This window comes from Varanus komodoensis, unplaced genomic scaffold (genome assembly GCF_004798865.1).
Source record: "Varanus komodoensis strain SLA01 unplaced genomic scaffold, ASM479886v1 scaffold57, whole genome shotgun sequence".
Classification (NCBI taxonomy): Eukaryota; Metazoa; Chordata; class Lepidosauria; order Squamata; family Varanidae; genus Varanus; species Varanus komodoensis.
In genome coordinates this window covers 1,648,582-1,663,903 of record NW_025336182.1, presented here as the reverse complement: position 1 = coordinate 1,663,903, position 15,322 = coordinate 1,648,582, and the positions used below count along the sequence as shown (strand labels likewise).

Genomic DNA, 15,322 nt, shown 5'->3' with positions numbered 1-15,322 from the left:
AGGCGGACTTCAGAGGCGGAAGGTCTGGGCGAGGCGCTCCTGAGGGCATTTTGGACCCAGGTCACGAAAGGCTGTAATGGTAACTGCCAGCAACTTGCCCTGCCTCCAGCGATGCCGCGGCAGCAGGGCAGAGGCTGGGGCAGAGGCGCTGCGTGGTCCCCACGGTGTCCCAGGGGCAGCTGCCAGGCTTTGCGCTCGTCGCAGCTTCCAGGGCAGACTCCAGGGTAGCGTATGCAGGGCACCCTGCAGGAATCACGCCTAGACGGAGCCAAGGGCGGCTGCAGCCTCTGGGGCGTCCTCCTGAGGAAGGGATGCAGCTGCCGGGTCGGCTGAAGCTCAGAGCAGGCACTCCTGGCCACAGCTTCTGTCTGAGCTGGCCCCTGAGGGGCTGGGCCAAGCTGCACCCCCAGACTCCAAACACGGACTTTCAGGGGGAGCGTGACCCCATCGAGAGCCAGTTGGCACACCTCCGATCCTGGATTTGGACCTGAACAGCAAGCACCTCCTGGGCGGACTTGTCTGGCTTCAACTGCAGTTGGTTTTCCCTCATCCAGCACCTCACCCGCTTTGGGCAGAGGGAAGGAAGCAGCAGAAGATGGCAAGGAGAAGTAGACCTGGGTGTCATCAGCATACGGGGAGCATCCAGCACCACTCCCCGGAGCATCCCCTGCAGCAGCTCCATGTGGGCTGGAGACAGAGTGGAGCCCTGTGTGACTCCGCAAGTCAGCTCCTTCGCAGAGGAGCGACGCTGGCCAAGCGCCACCATCTGGAACCAACCGAGCAGCAGGAACAGATCATTGCAAGGCAGTCCCTCCCGCTCCCAGCTCCCTCAGGTGATCCAAAAGGATGCTGCGGCTGACGGTATCGAAGGCGCTGAGAGATCCCACAGAACCAGCAGGGACACCCCACCAATTCTGAGTTGTAGATGCTCCACTAGAGTGACCGAAGCGGTCTCCGCTCCATGTCCCTCTCTGAAGCCCGCTGGAAATGGGCCCAGACAATCGGGACCACGCGATCGCTTTGCAAAGAAGGCTTGAGGCTGGCCTACGGTGGTTAAGCTCCACGGGGTTCCGGTGAGGTTTCTCGAGGTGTGGCCTCCAACAGCCGCCTTCAGGCAGGCAGGCAGGCAGGCACTCCACCCTCTCCGGAGGCGGCACGGGTGACCAGGCACAGCACTCGCGGCTCCACCAGCGCTCCCACCTCCTGGCCTGCCCGCCAGGTGGACACGGATCGAGCCGGCAGGCGGTTTTGCTCACCAGGCCAAGACTTGCACACTGAAGGTGACCCAGGGTTACCCCACTGCAAGTTGTTGGACACCTCAGAGTCAATCACGGCTCTTTCCCAAGAAACCTTATCTGCAAAGTGCATCACGGTGAGCACAGGTTAGGGGGCACTGGGACTTGGGACCAGCCCTTGCCCCCTTAAACAGCTCTGCTGGTGGTGAATCTGCAGAGAAGAAACCCTCCTTCGCTGCTCATATCACCACCCCATGGGAGCAAAGAGGGTTCCTAGAAAAAGTTTTGTCAGGGATAAGCCCAGGTTTCCACCACCTGCCCTCCTTGTTTCACACTTTGGAGCACGTGCTTTGGAGTTTCATTCCAGGGAGCTCTTTTGGGAGCAGGACGGAGAGGGCGCTCGGGAGCAGCTGTGTCTGAGGCTGTGGCGTAAGCACCGGTGTGGCATAAAGGTTAAGAGTGCAGGTCTGGGACTCGGGCCGCATGGGTTCCGGTCCCTTCAGCCATGGAGCTAGCTGGGTGACTGGGCCACTCACAGACTCTCAGCCCAGCCCACCTCACAGGGTTGTTGTGGGGATAAGACTGAGAACAGGAGGAGGAGAATGATGTAAGCCACTCTTGAGTTTGGAGTAAGAAAAAGTAGGATATAAATCTAAGAAATAAATAAGGCCCTAGTGAACTCCATTTTGTGACTGGGGACATGACAGGTTCACTGGCAGAACCGGCCAACGAACCCCTGGGGCTGCCTGGAAGCCGACCGGATCCATAAGTCTTTGGGGGTGGCCCTTCTCATAGGCCCATCAGCCCTACAGGGCTACAAAAAAGGGGCTGTGGTCTTAGCCCTGAGCAGGTAATGATCTGACCGAGCCAAGACTGAGGGGGCAGAACCCTCAGTCCTCAGAACCGGCTGTTCCCAGCATCAACAGGAGTATGGGTCAGGCCCACAGCTGCTCTGGTCAGCATGAATCCATGGGCAGCACCAGGCAAACGGCAGCTGAAAGCAATGCTGAAACCCCCAGGATTAACACTCGGGGGGGGCGCAACACCAGTTGTGGGGCCACTCCTGTGGGATCTGCCAGAGATTCTGCTGGGCAACGAGGTGGTCTAAACACCGGCAAAAGCCCTAGATAGTGTGCAATTGACGTATTTCAGTTCCTTGGCAGGGTTCCTGGTCAAAGGGATGGCCTCCCTCCAGGTCACACCCATGCCGCCCCCTCGCCCTCCTGATAATAAAAACAGAGCACAGCAAGGAATCGTTTAAAAAGTGGCCCTGAGTAATACCTGGGGAAGTGTCCGGGGGCCCAAGTGAGTTGAGAATGGCCTCAGAGACTCGGTGCTGGCCAGGCTGCAGTGGGGAGGGAGGTGGTTCTATAGGTGGGGAGCCACCAGCAAGGAGCCCCCTCCCTCATCGTCCCCTCCGTGCTTCCCACAGAGCGGGCTCTTGGAGGAAGGCCCAGAGGCTGAGCACGGTGTCCCCGTAGATCGCCGCTGGGAGAGGTGCCCCGGCTGGCAGTGCGGGGCGTCGTAGGCAAGAGCAGCGCCTCCAACTGGGCCTGGGCACGCGCGCGCAGGCGGGCCGGGATCGCCTCGCGTGTCCTCGCCTGGCGGAGCTGCTGCGATGCGCTCCCGCTGCAGCTCCTGAACTGCCTTCACGGGCAGCCCCACACCCGTGCGTGGCGGGCGTTCCACGCAGAGGTTGCCGGTGCGGGTGCCTGAGCCCGGGCTGCGCTCCGCCCACGGCCGAGCCGGCAGCCAAAGCTGGCGGGGCGCCCCGCGCGAGCCGGTGGACTCCTCGGGAGGAGAAGTGCCGCACGGAGTTGCGTTCCTCGGGGCTGGCAGGAACACGCGTGGCTAGGAGGCGAGGGCGCGCACCCGCCGGCCACGGTGCCTCCCCGGCGGTCGCTGCCCGTGCGCCTCGGGGCGGCGCCATCCTGCCGGCCGGCCCGCCACCCGCGTGCGCCCCGGGGCCTGTGCCGTGGGCCGGGTCCCTGCCGCCCGCCCCCCGGCGGGGGAGGCGGCGCGCTCCCGCTCCGTCGCGGGTCGCGCTGCCGCGGCTCCCCCTCGCGGCTCGCCACGTTCCCTCCGCCCCGGAGAGGCTGCGGAAGGCTGCTCGGGTCGGCTGGAAACTGGATGTTGCAGCGGCCCCTCTGCACCATCTTTGCAGACCGAAATCAGGGGACGGTTTCTCCAGACCTCCAGCGGGAAGAGAAACTCTCACGGGCGAGGTTTGGAGTTTGCAAAAAAAGAAAAAAAGAAAGAAAAAAAAGGCAGCACTGCCGGGTTTTCGGAAGGGTTTTGGTGCCTGTTGCTACCGCCAGTCTCAACTTTGCTTTGCATCGTCCACGCAGAACATTGTGAAGAAAATTCTGCAAATGTTTTTTATTTCTGGGGGGATGGGTGGGGAAAAGAAAAGAAAAATCTCGTACGTTTTCTAAGCAAAGTCTGCCGAGACATTCTGGCTCAGCTTGAATGGCTTCAGGTTCAGCAAGGTCTTCAGAAAGGTTAATTTCTGAAGAGTGATCGCTGCTACTTGTTATATTTACACCCTCCCCCTTTCTCCCATTGCGGGGCTCAGGGGGCGACATGAGGTTCCCGGTGGTCTCCCCTCCAGGTTCAGGCCAGCCCCAGATCTGCTTAGCTTCAACCCCCTGTCCTGTCCTGTCCTGGGTGGACTTGGGATGGCCACCTGCCCATCAGACTTCCCCCAAGGCTTGTCCCCCTCCAAGCAAGACGGCTGAGCCTGGAAGAGCCTTCACAGACCCGGCTGCACACGCGGGAAACCGCTGCAGCAGCCAGCAGTGGATCCTCCCAGGGCCTGTGGCCTGATGCCCAAGCAGGCAGGCAGTTCGGCGTGGAGAGCACCTAAGGCTTTGCTGCCGTGGCCCAAGAGCTTCAGCCTCCCCCCACCCCCGCCAGCGTCCGCACGGCCCAGAGAACTTGCTGCAATGGCCCCGTGGCGTGTGAGCGGAAGGGGAGCCAACCCTGCGAAGACGGAGACCTGGAGTGTCAAAGGTGCCGTTTATTTACAAAACCACTGTGCATAGACCACCAGGCAAGGCCTGCCAAATCCCTCTCTATACATGCAAAGGCACTTGGGAATATTATATACACATGTGTACACGCAGGGGGCGAGTCGTTCTATATACACAGACATTTACAGATCATACAAGGACCGTGGGGTTCCAGAAGCAGACAGCCAGGTAATCACACAGTCAGGAGGACACAGAAGGCAGGCAAGGTCCCTCCCAAATCATAATGGGCAGTGGGGAAAAGCACCCTGGGAGGGGCGGAGCTGGGAATGGCCCTGCAAGACAGTCACAGCAGAAGTTTCAGGTCACCTTCCTTACATGTGTTGCTTCGAGGTAGATCAAGATGTCTAGCAACTTGACTGTTCAGCCTAATCTCCCAGGGGTCAATCAAAGCTGGGCACATGCATCATGACAAGCAGCACTGCATGGATTTCATCCTGTATGGTGCACAGTTCCTCGCCTGGACGTGCCTGCCAGTTAAGTGGCTTCTACAGCCCCCCTGGTGATGGCCTGTATCCCATCTGCCACTGCACCTGAAATTCAGTGAGCAGCTGGAGCAGCTCCTACAACAGCTGCCACTTTTTCCCGGGGACTCAGTGGTAGCACTGCAGAAACCACGATGCTGGGTTCAGAGGAACAGGGAAAACATGGTGAAGTGTGAAGTGTGGAAAGGACCATGGTTATTGTAGTTCTAAAACCCAAATGCACCGTGCTGAAACACCGAGGGAGGGTTTGGACGGCACCACAGGCCATCCTAGGCAAGAGAGCGCCCTCGCTTGCTGTGTGGTGCAAACTCACCGGTGTCTCCAAGGAATGGTTGGCCCTCCCACCTCACCGTGACGGCCCCCGGAGTGCCAACGTCAAGGCTGTGATCCTGAGCCCACTTACTAGCCCAGGTAGGCCTGCATGGGGTCGTACAGCGACGTGCGCAGGCTTGCGAAGAACTAACAGTATGGCTCCAGTTGGAAAAATTCTGTTCCTCTGACGATGCACAGAAGTTGGTAGGGCAGATGCTGTCTGAAGCGGGGTAGCCTCTCACCCAGGGCAAACGCTTCCAAGTCATGTCAGGCGGGATTCGTACAGGAAAACATGATGGTTAAAAAAGAAGTGTCACCCAGTTCAGCAGAGACACCTAAATGGATCGGGCAGGTCTAAAACCCATTCATGAGGTCCACAAATATGGCACCCCAAGGTGTGGGGAAGATAAAAGAGGCATGTTATTTGTCCTGCGTGCTGGATGTGTGGTGGAAAAGAGAGTGCATTATTCCTACAATCAGCTGCTTTAGGGGAACCGTGCACTTTTTGGAAGTAAAAATATCTTGAGAAAGAAAAAACCCTCTAAGAAAGAGGAACTCCCAAGGAACAGATCCGCTCAGCAATCACAGAAAGTGCTCTGTTTGGGAGTGGGGAACGATCTCATACCAAAAGGCTCGCTCGACTGACACACCCCAAGCTGCCACATTTTGTGGCTTGACCACCTCAAACAGGAAATGCTCGATCCTCTCCCCAGCTACAGCTCCCGGGAGCCTTTGCGGGAAGTCACAAAAAGACGACAACTGAGTTTGCGGAATAAACTGGGGCAGGGGCGTCTGGGAGGGCTCTTAGCACCGCCACGGGAAGGCCCCGGGGACAAGCCTGTCTTTTTTTCCCTAGCAAATTTTCTGCAAGAAGGAAAAAGGAAGAAGGGTCAAAAAAACCTGGGAAGTTCACAAGTGCAAGATGACAGCAGCTGGATCACCAGGGAATTTGGTACAGGGGCAGGAAGATGATTAAAAGGAAAAAATAAAACCCGGGGCCACCACGATGGTTACAGGCACACCACCATTACCTGGAGAAACTAGAAGACTGGATCGAGACATCAGGGAGTAGCTGATCCAAGTCCTACATTGAGTGGACCCATTGAAATGAATGAGACTCAACCTAGTCATGTCTGACTTAAGTTCCATCCCTTTTCATGGGCCTACTCTGCAGGACTAATGTGGCATACCGTCCAAAATCAGGCATATTCAAATAAATTGGTAGACATAGGCATACATTCACACCAGGAAGAGAGAGCATGCGATCTTCGTTTTAATTCCTACGGCTTTGACGAAGTTCACTCCAGTATTTGTGCAAAATAAACCCAGTTTGGGGGTAGAGGTCGGGAGTTCTGCACTGAGTTTGGCTTTTGGCCCTTCTCCTGGCTCAAATTAAGATCTTCTTGTTGGAAAGAATAATGGGGAGGGGGCATGTAACAGGTTCTGCTCAACCAGAGGAAGACCCGTAGGACAAGCTGGGGAAAGAGCTCTTCCCAACGAGCTCTCTGGGGAGGCGGACAAGCAGGGACTGCACGGATCCACGCGGCCAAGCAGGGCTGCAGGCCTGTCCTAGGCAGGGACGGTCCCTTACGCAGGCACACGGGCTGCGTGGGCTATGCAGTCGCTGGAGGACGGGCATCAGGGCGCCATGCTGGGCCCATCTGCGGTAGCCTGCGCTCTCCCAGAAGAGCCTCCCACTTGTAGGCCTGCCGAATCTGAGTCCAATTTTTTTGATATTTCAGAGTTTTAGCTTCAGGGGCAGAAGGAAAACATCTGGTTGAAGGGACGGAGCAGAGGCAGGAGACCGTTCCTCTGCTTAGCCTGAGGATCCATGCCAATAGATCCGTCGCATGACGACAAGGATCTTTCTTGACCCCCCCCAGCAAGTGCAACCCACGTGCCTCCGCCCCGACCAAGTGCCATTAATTAAATTAACCCCTCCCCCAATCCCTCTGGCTGCCTCCCCCACTTTGGCTTCCAACAGCACCCTCGCTGCTTGGCTCTGGCCCTCTGGCCCACCTGAGCGCCCTTTCCCGTACCAGCCACCTGGCAGGTTATGGCTGGAGCAAGAGGCAAAGAAGCCCTCCACAGAGGGAGGGACAGCATGGCCCCTCCACCAGGACAGCTAACCGTGTGGGCCCCAAGCCTTTGCATGGACCTGGTGCAGCTGCCCCCATGAGAGCAGCCTGGAAGCCTTTTCAGAAAGGCAGGAGAGACTCCCCGCCCTCCCGCTGGTCCCCAAACCGCACCTGTCCCCAGGCAGCACGAGCAGAGGGCGAGGAACTGAGTCCACGTGGCCGTGCCCTTGCACAAGGCCATGGCCCCTTCCCACGAAAACAGAAGAACCCGTTTTTCACCAGCACGGGGGTCGCAGTCGCGGGCTGCTCACACACACCAGCCCTCCTCTGCGACGTCACCCTCAGTTCCATCGCACTGAATGGGAAAATCACACCGTGTTGGAGTCCCTCTGCCTGCCTGTGCTCAGCCCCGGGTTCGTGTGGGCTTGTCTCTGTCAATCAAAGCACCAGGGGATCCCCTGTGGTCAGGTAAGCAGGGCTGGAATGCATACAGGCTACTGAAGAACACCGTTCTTTTGCCAAACATTTCCTGTTTGCAGGCGCAGGGTGGGGCCAAATTATTACCCGCCTACCTGCTTTTCCTCATGAGAACTCAGGGTGAACGTAAATGGGTCCCCTCTTCCACTTCATCCTCATGCCAACCTTAAGGAGTGGGGTGACAAAACGCCCGCCCAAGGGCACCCCAGGAACACGGTGGCTGAATGCATATATTCAAGCCACCTGAAAGACGGCACGCCCCTGCGCGAGCTCCAAGACCTTCTAGGGAGGCCCTTCTCTGGCCTTCCACAGGGGGGGATGCAGCACGGGGCCTTCTTGAAGGCTGCCCCAAAGCTCTGGAATACCTTCCTGAGGAGGCTTGGTTGGTGCCCCCCCCCCCACTTTACGGTTCTGTAAGCAGGCTAAAGCTTTTCTGCTCCAGCAGACATTGGGGAACGGCCTGTGAGTCTGTGCTGGGTTAATCAAGCTGTTTATAGTTTGCAGTGTTTTTAAGTTATGAAATGACTTACATGGCTCAGGGTTTGGCCGCTGGAGCCTCCATCCTAGTCCAACTCGCAGGTAATTGTGGGAAAGCAGCCCATGTGCCACGCCACGGGCCCCAGCAGGTAAGCCCAGCAGCCCTGCATACAGGAACGGCTTTGCTGGCACAGGGTGGTCTCGATGTGTCCCTAGAATCAGCTCCCGGCTCGGCAACTAACGGGGCAACAGACTTCAAGGCGCACAGACCCCTCAGCTTTGGTTTGCTGCCGCAAAGCCTCTCCCAGCCCCTGGAAAGGCAGGCATAAGACGCGTGAAAATAGTGGGACCCGGACTGCGCTGGCCAGGCCTGCAGAAATTCGCTGCTGCTCAAAACTACCCAGAAAATCTTCCCCGTTTGCCAGCCTGGGTGATCCAAGGCTGTTCCGGCACAGACTCCGAGACTGCTTTCGCCGGCACTCAGAAACACAAGCTAGGAGCTGGGAAAGGCTCGCACGGACTGGACTGTGGGCAGCAAAACATACCCACCCCCAGTTTTGGGGGGGGCAAGGAACAGTTAACACATCCCTCCCGCCCGTGTACTTTTTGCATGAGTGTCCCCCGGCATTTCCTCGCAATCCTTACAGCAACCTGGTCAGTTAGACTGGAGTTACCGCTGCAAGGCCGATGGAGAAGACCCACGGGGAGCGAGCGGCAGCACGCGGCACGAACACCCACATCCTCTGTGCACCTGGCAGGGCAGCCCCGTCAAGGGCGGGCGGGCAGCAGCAATTCCCGTTCCACTCAAGATGCTGGAATAAATCCCCAAATCTCCCCCCCCCGCCCCACATTCCCACCCCCTACCCTGTGTCATTGTTGTGCATTCATCCAGTGGTCGCCTTGCAGTCCTGAAGGCAGGAATTTGGCTCTTAAACCTAGAGCTGGGAAAACTCAACCATGGGCCTGTTTAAAGTGGGGTGCAATCTGCCCTTCTCAGGGAGAAGCACTGGCGAGGAACGCTGCTTGCCAGCTGGGCGTGTGACCCGCCGGCCCCACTGCGCACCGGGGTGGGCAAAGCGTGTGCGCTGCAGCACCCTGCACGCAACGATCAGGCTCAGGCTCTCGCCGGCCGCGTGAAGGCCAGGCTGGGCCCCGGGGCTCCGTCCGCAGCCCTGCGCCCTGCGCCCCACGGCCGCGCCTGGCCATCTCCCGAGTCAGGCCCCAGACACAGGCCTTTTCTTTTCCCGGCAAAGCTGGCAACAATAATTTAAAAATGTACAGCTCTTTGTCTTTGCCTGTTGGCCTCCGCAAGGCTTGCTGGAGCTTTTGTACGTAGCTGCCGAGCGCTGCACACGTTAATTAATATTATTAATAATAATTTAAAAAAGAAGTTTCACGGTTCAGTTCCTGAGCCAAAACAACTGGCCTTGCGACTTTAAGGGGGTCCCACACCCGAACTGAGGACGTCGCCAGAACCACAAGTCCTGCTTGATCCATGCATGGCTTCGAAAGCTGCAAAAACCCTCTCTCTCTCTCTCTCTCACACACACACACACACGTGCACACCCCGCATGCTGCAGCAGCCCTCCAAGGTCCAGCAAAGGGCTCCCAGTTCAGGAGGGGGGCTGCGTGCTCCGGGTGCTCCGCCGCAGTGGGACGAACTGGCTTCCCTCCTCCGGCAGAAGAGCGGCACAAGCCGCCGCTCCCCCAGCCCCCTCCGCGGCGTGGGCAGCGCCCGGAGGCGGGGGGTGCCTGCGCCCACGGGGAGATCCAGCAGGCAGGAGGCCGACGCAGTCTCAAGCACTGCCCCCTCCCGGGCGGGGGAGGCACCGCGGGCCGTGGGCAGAGGGATCAGTGCCAGGAGGGCGCGTCACACCAGGTGTCCCCGGCCGTTGATGTAGATGCCGTTGGTGGTGGGCTTGGCCCGGAGCGTGCCGTTCTCCTGCACAAAGTGCGTCATGGCCTGCTTGATGTTGTTCTCGCCGTCCCGCTCCTCCTCCTCCTCCTCCTCCTCGTCTGCTTTCTCCTTCTCTGTCTGGCACTCCTGGACAAGAGTCGGAGGCGGCAGCGGCGGCAGCTCCGTCTGCGTCTCGATTTCCCGCACCGTGGACAACGTGGAGTAGCTGCGTCCTTCCACCTCTTCGCCCTGCACAGGGAGCGGGCCGAGAGGTGAGCCTGGGAAATGCGCTTGCGGCCCGACTCAAGGGCAAATAAACAGCCAAATGATCCCCTGAGTTTCCCCCATGGTTGAAAATCGTCCCCAGTTATTCAAGGAGCCGACTTTTGAGGACCTGCACACTATTTTGGGGATCCTCAAGAGGAGACAGGCTGTGCGCCGCGATGCCCCGGGCGCTTCCGAGGACCTCGCTGTCCCCCAGGGCCCCCCTGCTCCTTCCAGACATCCCTGCCCCCTTCCAGCTGAAGGAACTGGAGCCCCAGGTCATCGCCTACCAGGGCCCTTTGGGCAAGGCACCCAGGGCTGTTTCTCCGTTCCACTGGCCACAAGCGCTCCCTTGTGGCCGTGCGACGGAACGCGGACGGCCAAAACGGGAACCGGCAGAGGAGTGGCTCTCCATCCCACTGAGACTCTGGGAGCAGACGCCCCGGGAACGTGGCAGACGGAAAGTCTCGCATCGGGAAGCCCCCAACAGCAGCTGCCAGCACCGCCTCGGGACGGGCCTCTCACCGGCGGGAAAGAGCGCCTGGACACCGTGGCTGAAACCGTGGCTGCTGGGCTACCACAGCAAGCCGAGGAAGGCGGCTGGGGGGCTGAGGAGGCGCCGCACTGAGACGCGGCTGGCAGGGGCCTGTGACCACCCCAGGCTTGGAAGGCCACCTGGACCCGCTTGACTGGCTGCCGCTGCAACCCTCAGTGCTCCCAGGACGCCCCCGCAAGACCTGCCCTGGCCGGCCCGAGGGGGCGCTGGCAGGGAGGAACCGCCCAGCCGGAGAGCGGGGCACGTCAGGGCGGCTGGAGAGAGCATTCCTGGGGGCCCAAGGAGCAGTTTCCAGCTTGGGCTCAACTCTTTACAGGAGTGGCCGGTTCCCCTTTTCAAAAGAGGGGGAGAAACGCTCCGTGCCTGTGCAGCCGGGCAGGTGACGGCTGCGGAGGTGAAGGCGGCAGCGTGACCGTGGCCCCCACGCCTGCTCTCGCGATCCCCGTCTGGCGGACGCCGGACCGTAGGCCCCGAATGGCTGGGGGGCCACGACTGTGAGAGCCTGGTGCATGCTGGTCCTGGGGGACAGGGGGCGGCCCAGCTGCAGAGCGAGGGCAGCTGCGAGGGTCCCGCCGCACCCTCCCCGCCGCGCCACATACTCACCAGGACGGAGCAGAGGCTGGTCTCGCGCAGGCTGTCCGCCCGGAAGCTGCCCTGCCGGCTGTCCCGGCACAGGCTGTCCCCCCGCAGGCTCTCCCGGCAGAGGCTGTCCGCCCGGAGGCTGCCCTGCCGGCTCTCGGACCGCAGCAGGAGGTTCTCCTCGGTCTGCACAGCCCAGGTGCGTGGCGGAGAGAGAGCAGACACGGCGTCAAGCACCTGGCGCAGCGGCCGTTCTCCGCCACGCGGCCGCCTCCCCACACCCTCCCAGCCGAGCCCACCTCACAGGGCTGGCAGGGGATGGAAGGAGGTGGAAAAGGGGGCCGGGTGGGGGCACTCCCAGGCACAGGAGACCTGGCGGGGCTTGCTCCCCACGCACAGAGCACCCGCCGGGGCCTGGGAAGGGCTTCCCGTGGGGAGCATCCCTGCTGGGGGTGGGGATTTCAGAGGGGTCCCCGCTGGGGGGGGGGAGCCACCCCTTCCCCACCCTTGCAGCTTCCTTACTCAGAATCAGCCCCAACACAGCAAGGAAGCCGCTGCAGCTGGGAGGGAAGTCGGCAGCGCGCTGGCCATGGGGTGGGGGCGGGGGGCGGCAAGGCACGCGGAGACGATCGTTGGAGCTTGCGCTTTGGGAGGGCCAGGATCAGCCCTTCCGGGGGTGCCCAGGCCCCCCAGGGAAACCCCTCCCTCGGTGCAGAAGAGTGCTCCTTCCCAGGCCGAGCTGGGTGGGGAATCCATTCGCTGGGGCCGCCCTCTGAGAGACGCAAGAGGGAGGGCGGCCCCGCCAGTGAACGCGAGGCGGCCCCTCCTACACCCAGGCCAGGGGGGCCCGCGGATGCGGCGATGTCCCACGCAGGCGGTGGGGCGGGACCAGGCCCCCCACGCTGGAGAGCCCCCGCGGCTCCTCTTGCCACGGACTGGCCGGACAGGACCACGGCTCTCTGCTACCTGCAGCCCAATCCTTCCTTAAGAGGAAACGGCGCCAGAAACTCAGCCTGCAAGCTATGGGCTGGCTGGGGATACTGGGAGTTGTAATCCAGCACATCTGGGGCACCGGACACCCACACCTCTGCTTCGGCAGACCTGCAGGTGTCGTCCCAGCTGCTGGCTGGAGGGGGCGCTCAGGGCCAGCCTGAAGCCCTGGCAAAGGCAGAGGAAGGCTTGTGCCGGGAAGAGGAAGGGGAGCCTCCACAGCCGGGGGCAGGCTACCACTGGGTTCCGGGTGCTGGAGGCAGCGCTCGGAAGGGGCCCTGGCCCCTAAGCCCTGCCTGCCCTTTGCCCAGGCCACTTGGTGCTGATCCACTGCTGGCGGCACTGGAATCCGGGGGGGAATGGGCTAACGCGGCCAGGCAGGTCTTCTTTTCTCAACCTTCCTCCTCCTGTGCTCCCCCACCCACTGAAAAGCCCCCCGCCCCCCCAGCCAGCCCCCGGGCTCCGCCCCGCCCTCACCTGGTTCCGGGTGTCGGTACTGTGGCTGGAGTGCAGGCGCCGGATCGAGTTCTCCCTCGTCAGGGTCAGCTCCTCCTCGCTGCGGACGCACAGGGAGGAGAGCAGTGGTGAAGCCGGGCCTGGAGGGGCCCCCCGGGCCCCGGACCTGCCCTGCCAGCCATTGCTTGGCCTTGGCCCCTGGGAAGGGGGCCCCAAGGCAGGGAGTGGAGCCTCCTCAGGCCAGGGGGAAATCCAGCTGCCTGGGCCCAATCCAGCACTGGCAGTCAGTCCCCCAGATGGCCGTGCCCCTTCCCCGGCCCCCTTCTCCCCACCCAGTCATCGTGCAGCGTTTCCCAGCGGTTGCTCACCCCCACCCCAACTGAACCCGGTTGAAATCCCCCTCCCAAAATTACAGGCAGAAAGAGTGTTGTGCCAAAGCTCTTTCTGGATGCTTTTCTCCCTGCCCTCTGGCCTCAACTCCGGGACCCAGCTCCCAAGAGCTCCTCCGGAAGGGCCCCGGCTCAAAATCCTGCCGCCCGGAGGCCCAAATCCAGGAGGGGCGGCAGCTGCCCGGCTCCACCGCCCTCCGCGCCCCCACCAGGCCTTCCCCCCGGGGGCCACATGCGGCCGGGGCCCCCCCTCGAGCCGCCACGCATGCTCCCGCTCTGCCGCGCTCCACGGCCACGGCCCCAGGCCCCCAGACCTGGCACGTGCCCCGGCCGTGTGCCTCCCAGAGCAGCACATGGCGCCTCCTGGCGGGGCCTGCGCGCGGCTTACTATTTCTCGGTGATGCGCTTGGTCTTCCGCTTGTGGTAGCAGGTCATGAGGACGACCACGAGGACGAGGAGGCCCAGCAGCACCAGGGAAATGAGGCCGGCCCCGATCATGGAGACAGAGACCACGTCCACCTGCTTGGCTTGGCTGCCTGTGGGAGAGGCGGCGGGACAGGAGGCGCCACGTGGCTTCTCCGCTTCTGCCCAGAAGGGCCCCAGACCGCGTCCCTCTGCCCCAGGGCCCCCCCAGACGTCGCTCCGAATGACGCCACGGACTGGGCCTGCTCTCCTCCCGGCAACGGCACTCGGAGTGCACAGCAACAGGGAAAGCCGGGACGTAAGATAAACTCTCCATTAAAAGGATTCTAGGATACGTACATTAAAAACAGTGTCAAAAATGCAATGCAGGAGTAACCCAGCGGGCCTGCCGAAACCCTGAACTGGTTGGCCTGCAGTAAGGACAGCAAAGGGGGGTGGGAGCCCCGTTTGGCGGGAGTTCCGGGGCAGCCCCTGAGAGAGCCCCCCCTCGCTCCCCCAAACCTGGGCAGCCGTGAGCTGGAGAATTAGGGCAGGGGCTCCTCCGCCAGGAAGAAACATAATGCAAGCAGAGCCTTTGAGTTCAGGGAGCGGGCAAGAGACAGGGCCGTCTCCAAATTGCTCACTGCTCCGTATGAGTCCAAAAGAAGATAAAGGTGCACGTTTGCCTTCCAAAATGTGCTGGTACCAATAAAAAAGGAGTTCCTGGATTTTAACCAGGCAGGATCAAGACTAGAAAATGGGGCCATCCACTTAAACCCTTCTTATTCCCACTGAAGATCAGCGAAAGGAGCTGGGATCAAAAGACTGAAGGCCGGCATCGAAGAAAACGCCTTTTAAAAATGTAAGGGAAAGAGGAGTTCTGGGGAAATGAGTGTGCTTTTCCGGAGCTATGGGAAAGAAATCTATTTGCCGTATTTGAAAAGGAATCCCAAGAACAGCCAGCCGCTGACCGGCAGCTGAAGCATCTCTGGTGAATCTTTACCAGTTATTTCCTTACTTAACTTTTAACTAGTTGGAAATGAAAATACCTAACTTTTAATATTCAACGGTTAATTTTAAAGGCGGCTCACCTGAACTAGTGAAATGTTTTATGGGGTTTTCCCATGACGGACAGTGCGCACAGGCCGGGCCGGGCTTTCCGGAGCCCCGGCAGAGTCAAGGGCGTGTGGCACTGCCACTTTCACTGGGACTAAGTAGGACTGAATAGGGTACCAACCCCGTATGTGAATCGGGATGCTGCTAAGAGGGCTTGCCCTGGGGCGGCCCCACTTTTTCCAAATCCTCTCCTGGGGAGGAGCACTCCAGCAAGTGCTCTGCAGCCGACCGCCCGCTTTCCCTCCCCAGCTGCTTCTCTGCTCGGCCGCCTCTGCCTCGGCGTTGCACTCGCTCGGTGCGCTTCCCGCGGGCCGTGCAGGCTGTAAAGCGCGCGTGTCTCTCTGGGTGAGACGCTGTGCCCGAGGGGAGCCTCGTGTGGGGCAGGAGAGCGAGGCGGGGAGGCAGCGGCAGCCATGTCCCGCCACCCCGCTTCACTCGGGGAAAGCGCACTGGAAATGCTTCTGGGGCCTGGAGAAGACCGTGACGTTTCCCAAGCATCCAGCCCTCCCGTTTTTGGTCCTGTGAACGTGTGGGGCACAGTCCCAGCGGGCTGTGAATGCAGGCCCTGAACCCGGAGCCT

The 15,322-nt window shown here is 60.8% G+C and overlaps 1 protein-coding gene across 1 annotated transcript in view; it reads right to left on the bottom strand.

Annotated features, from left to right (window-relative positions):
* Positions 1-9,963: 9,963 nt before the first annotated feature.
* The window catches only part of NECTIN4 (nectin cell adhesion molecule 4), a 43,499-nt gene continuing 38,140 nt past the window's right edge, over positions 9,964-15,322 (bottom strand). Inside the window, exons 7-10 of the mRNA XM_044449050.1 lie at positions 13,613-13,760; positions 12,857-12,935; positions 11,414-11,575; positions 9,964-10,239 (exon numbers count right to left, since the gene is read on the bottom strand). Of these exons, the coding sequence (XP_044304985.1) occupies positions 9,964-10,239; positions 11,414-11,575; positions 12,857-12,935; positions 13,613-13,760 (665 nt within the window). The remainder of the gene's footprint in view (positions 10,240-11,413; positions 11,576-12,856; positions 12,936-13,612; positions 13,761-15,322) is intronic.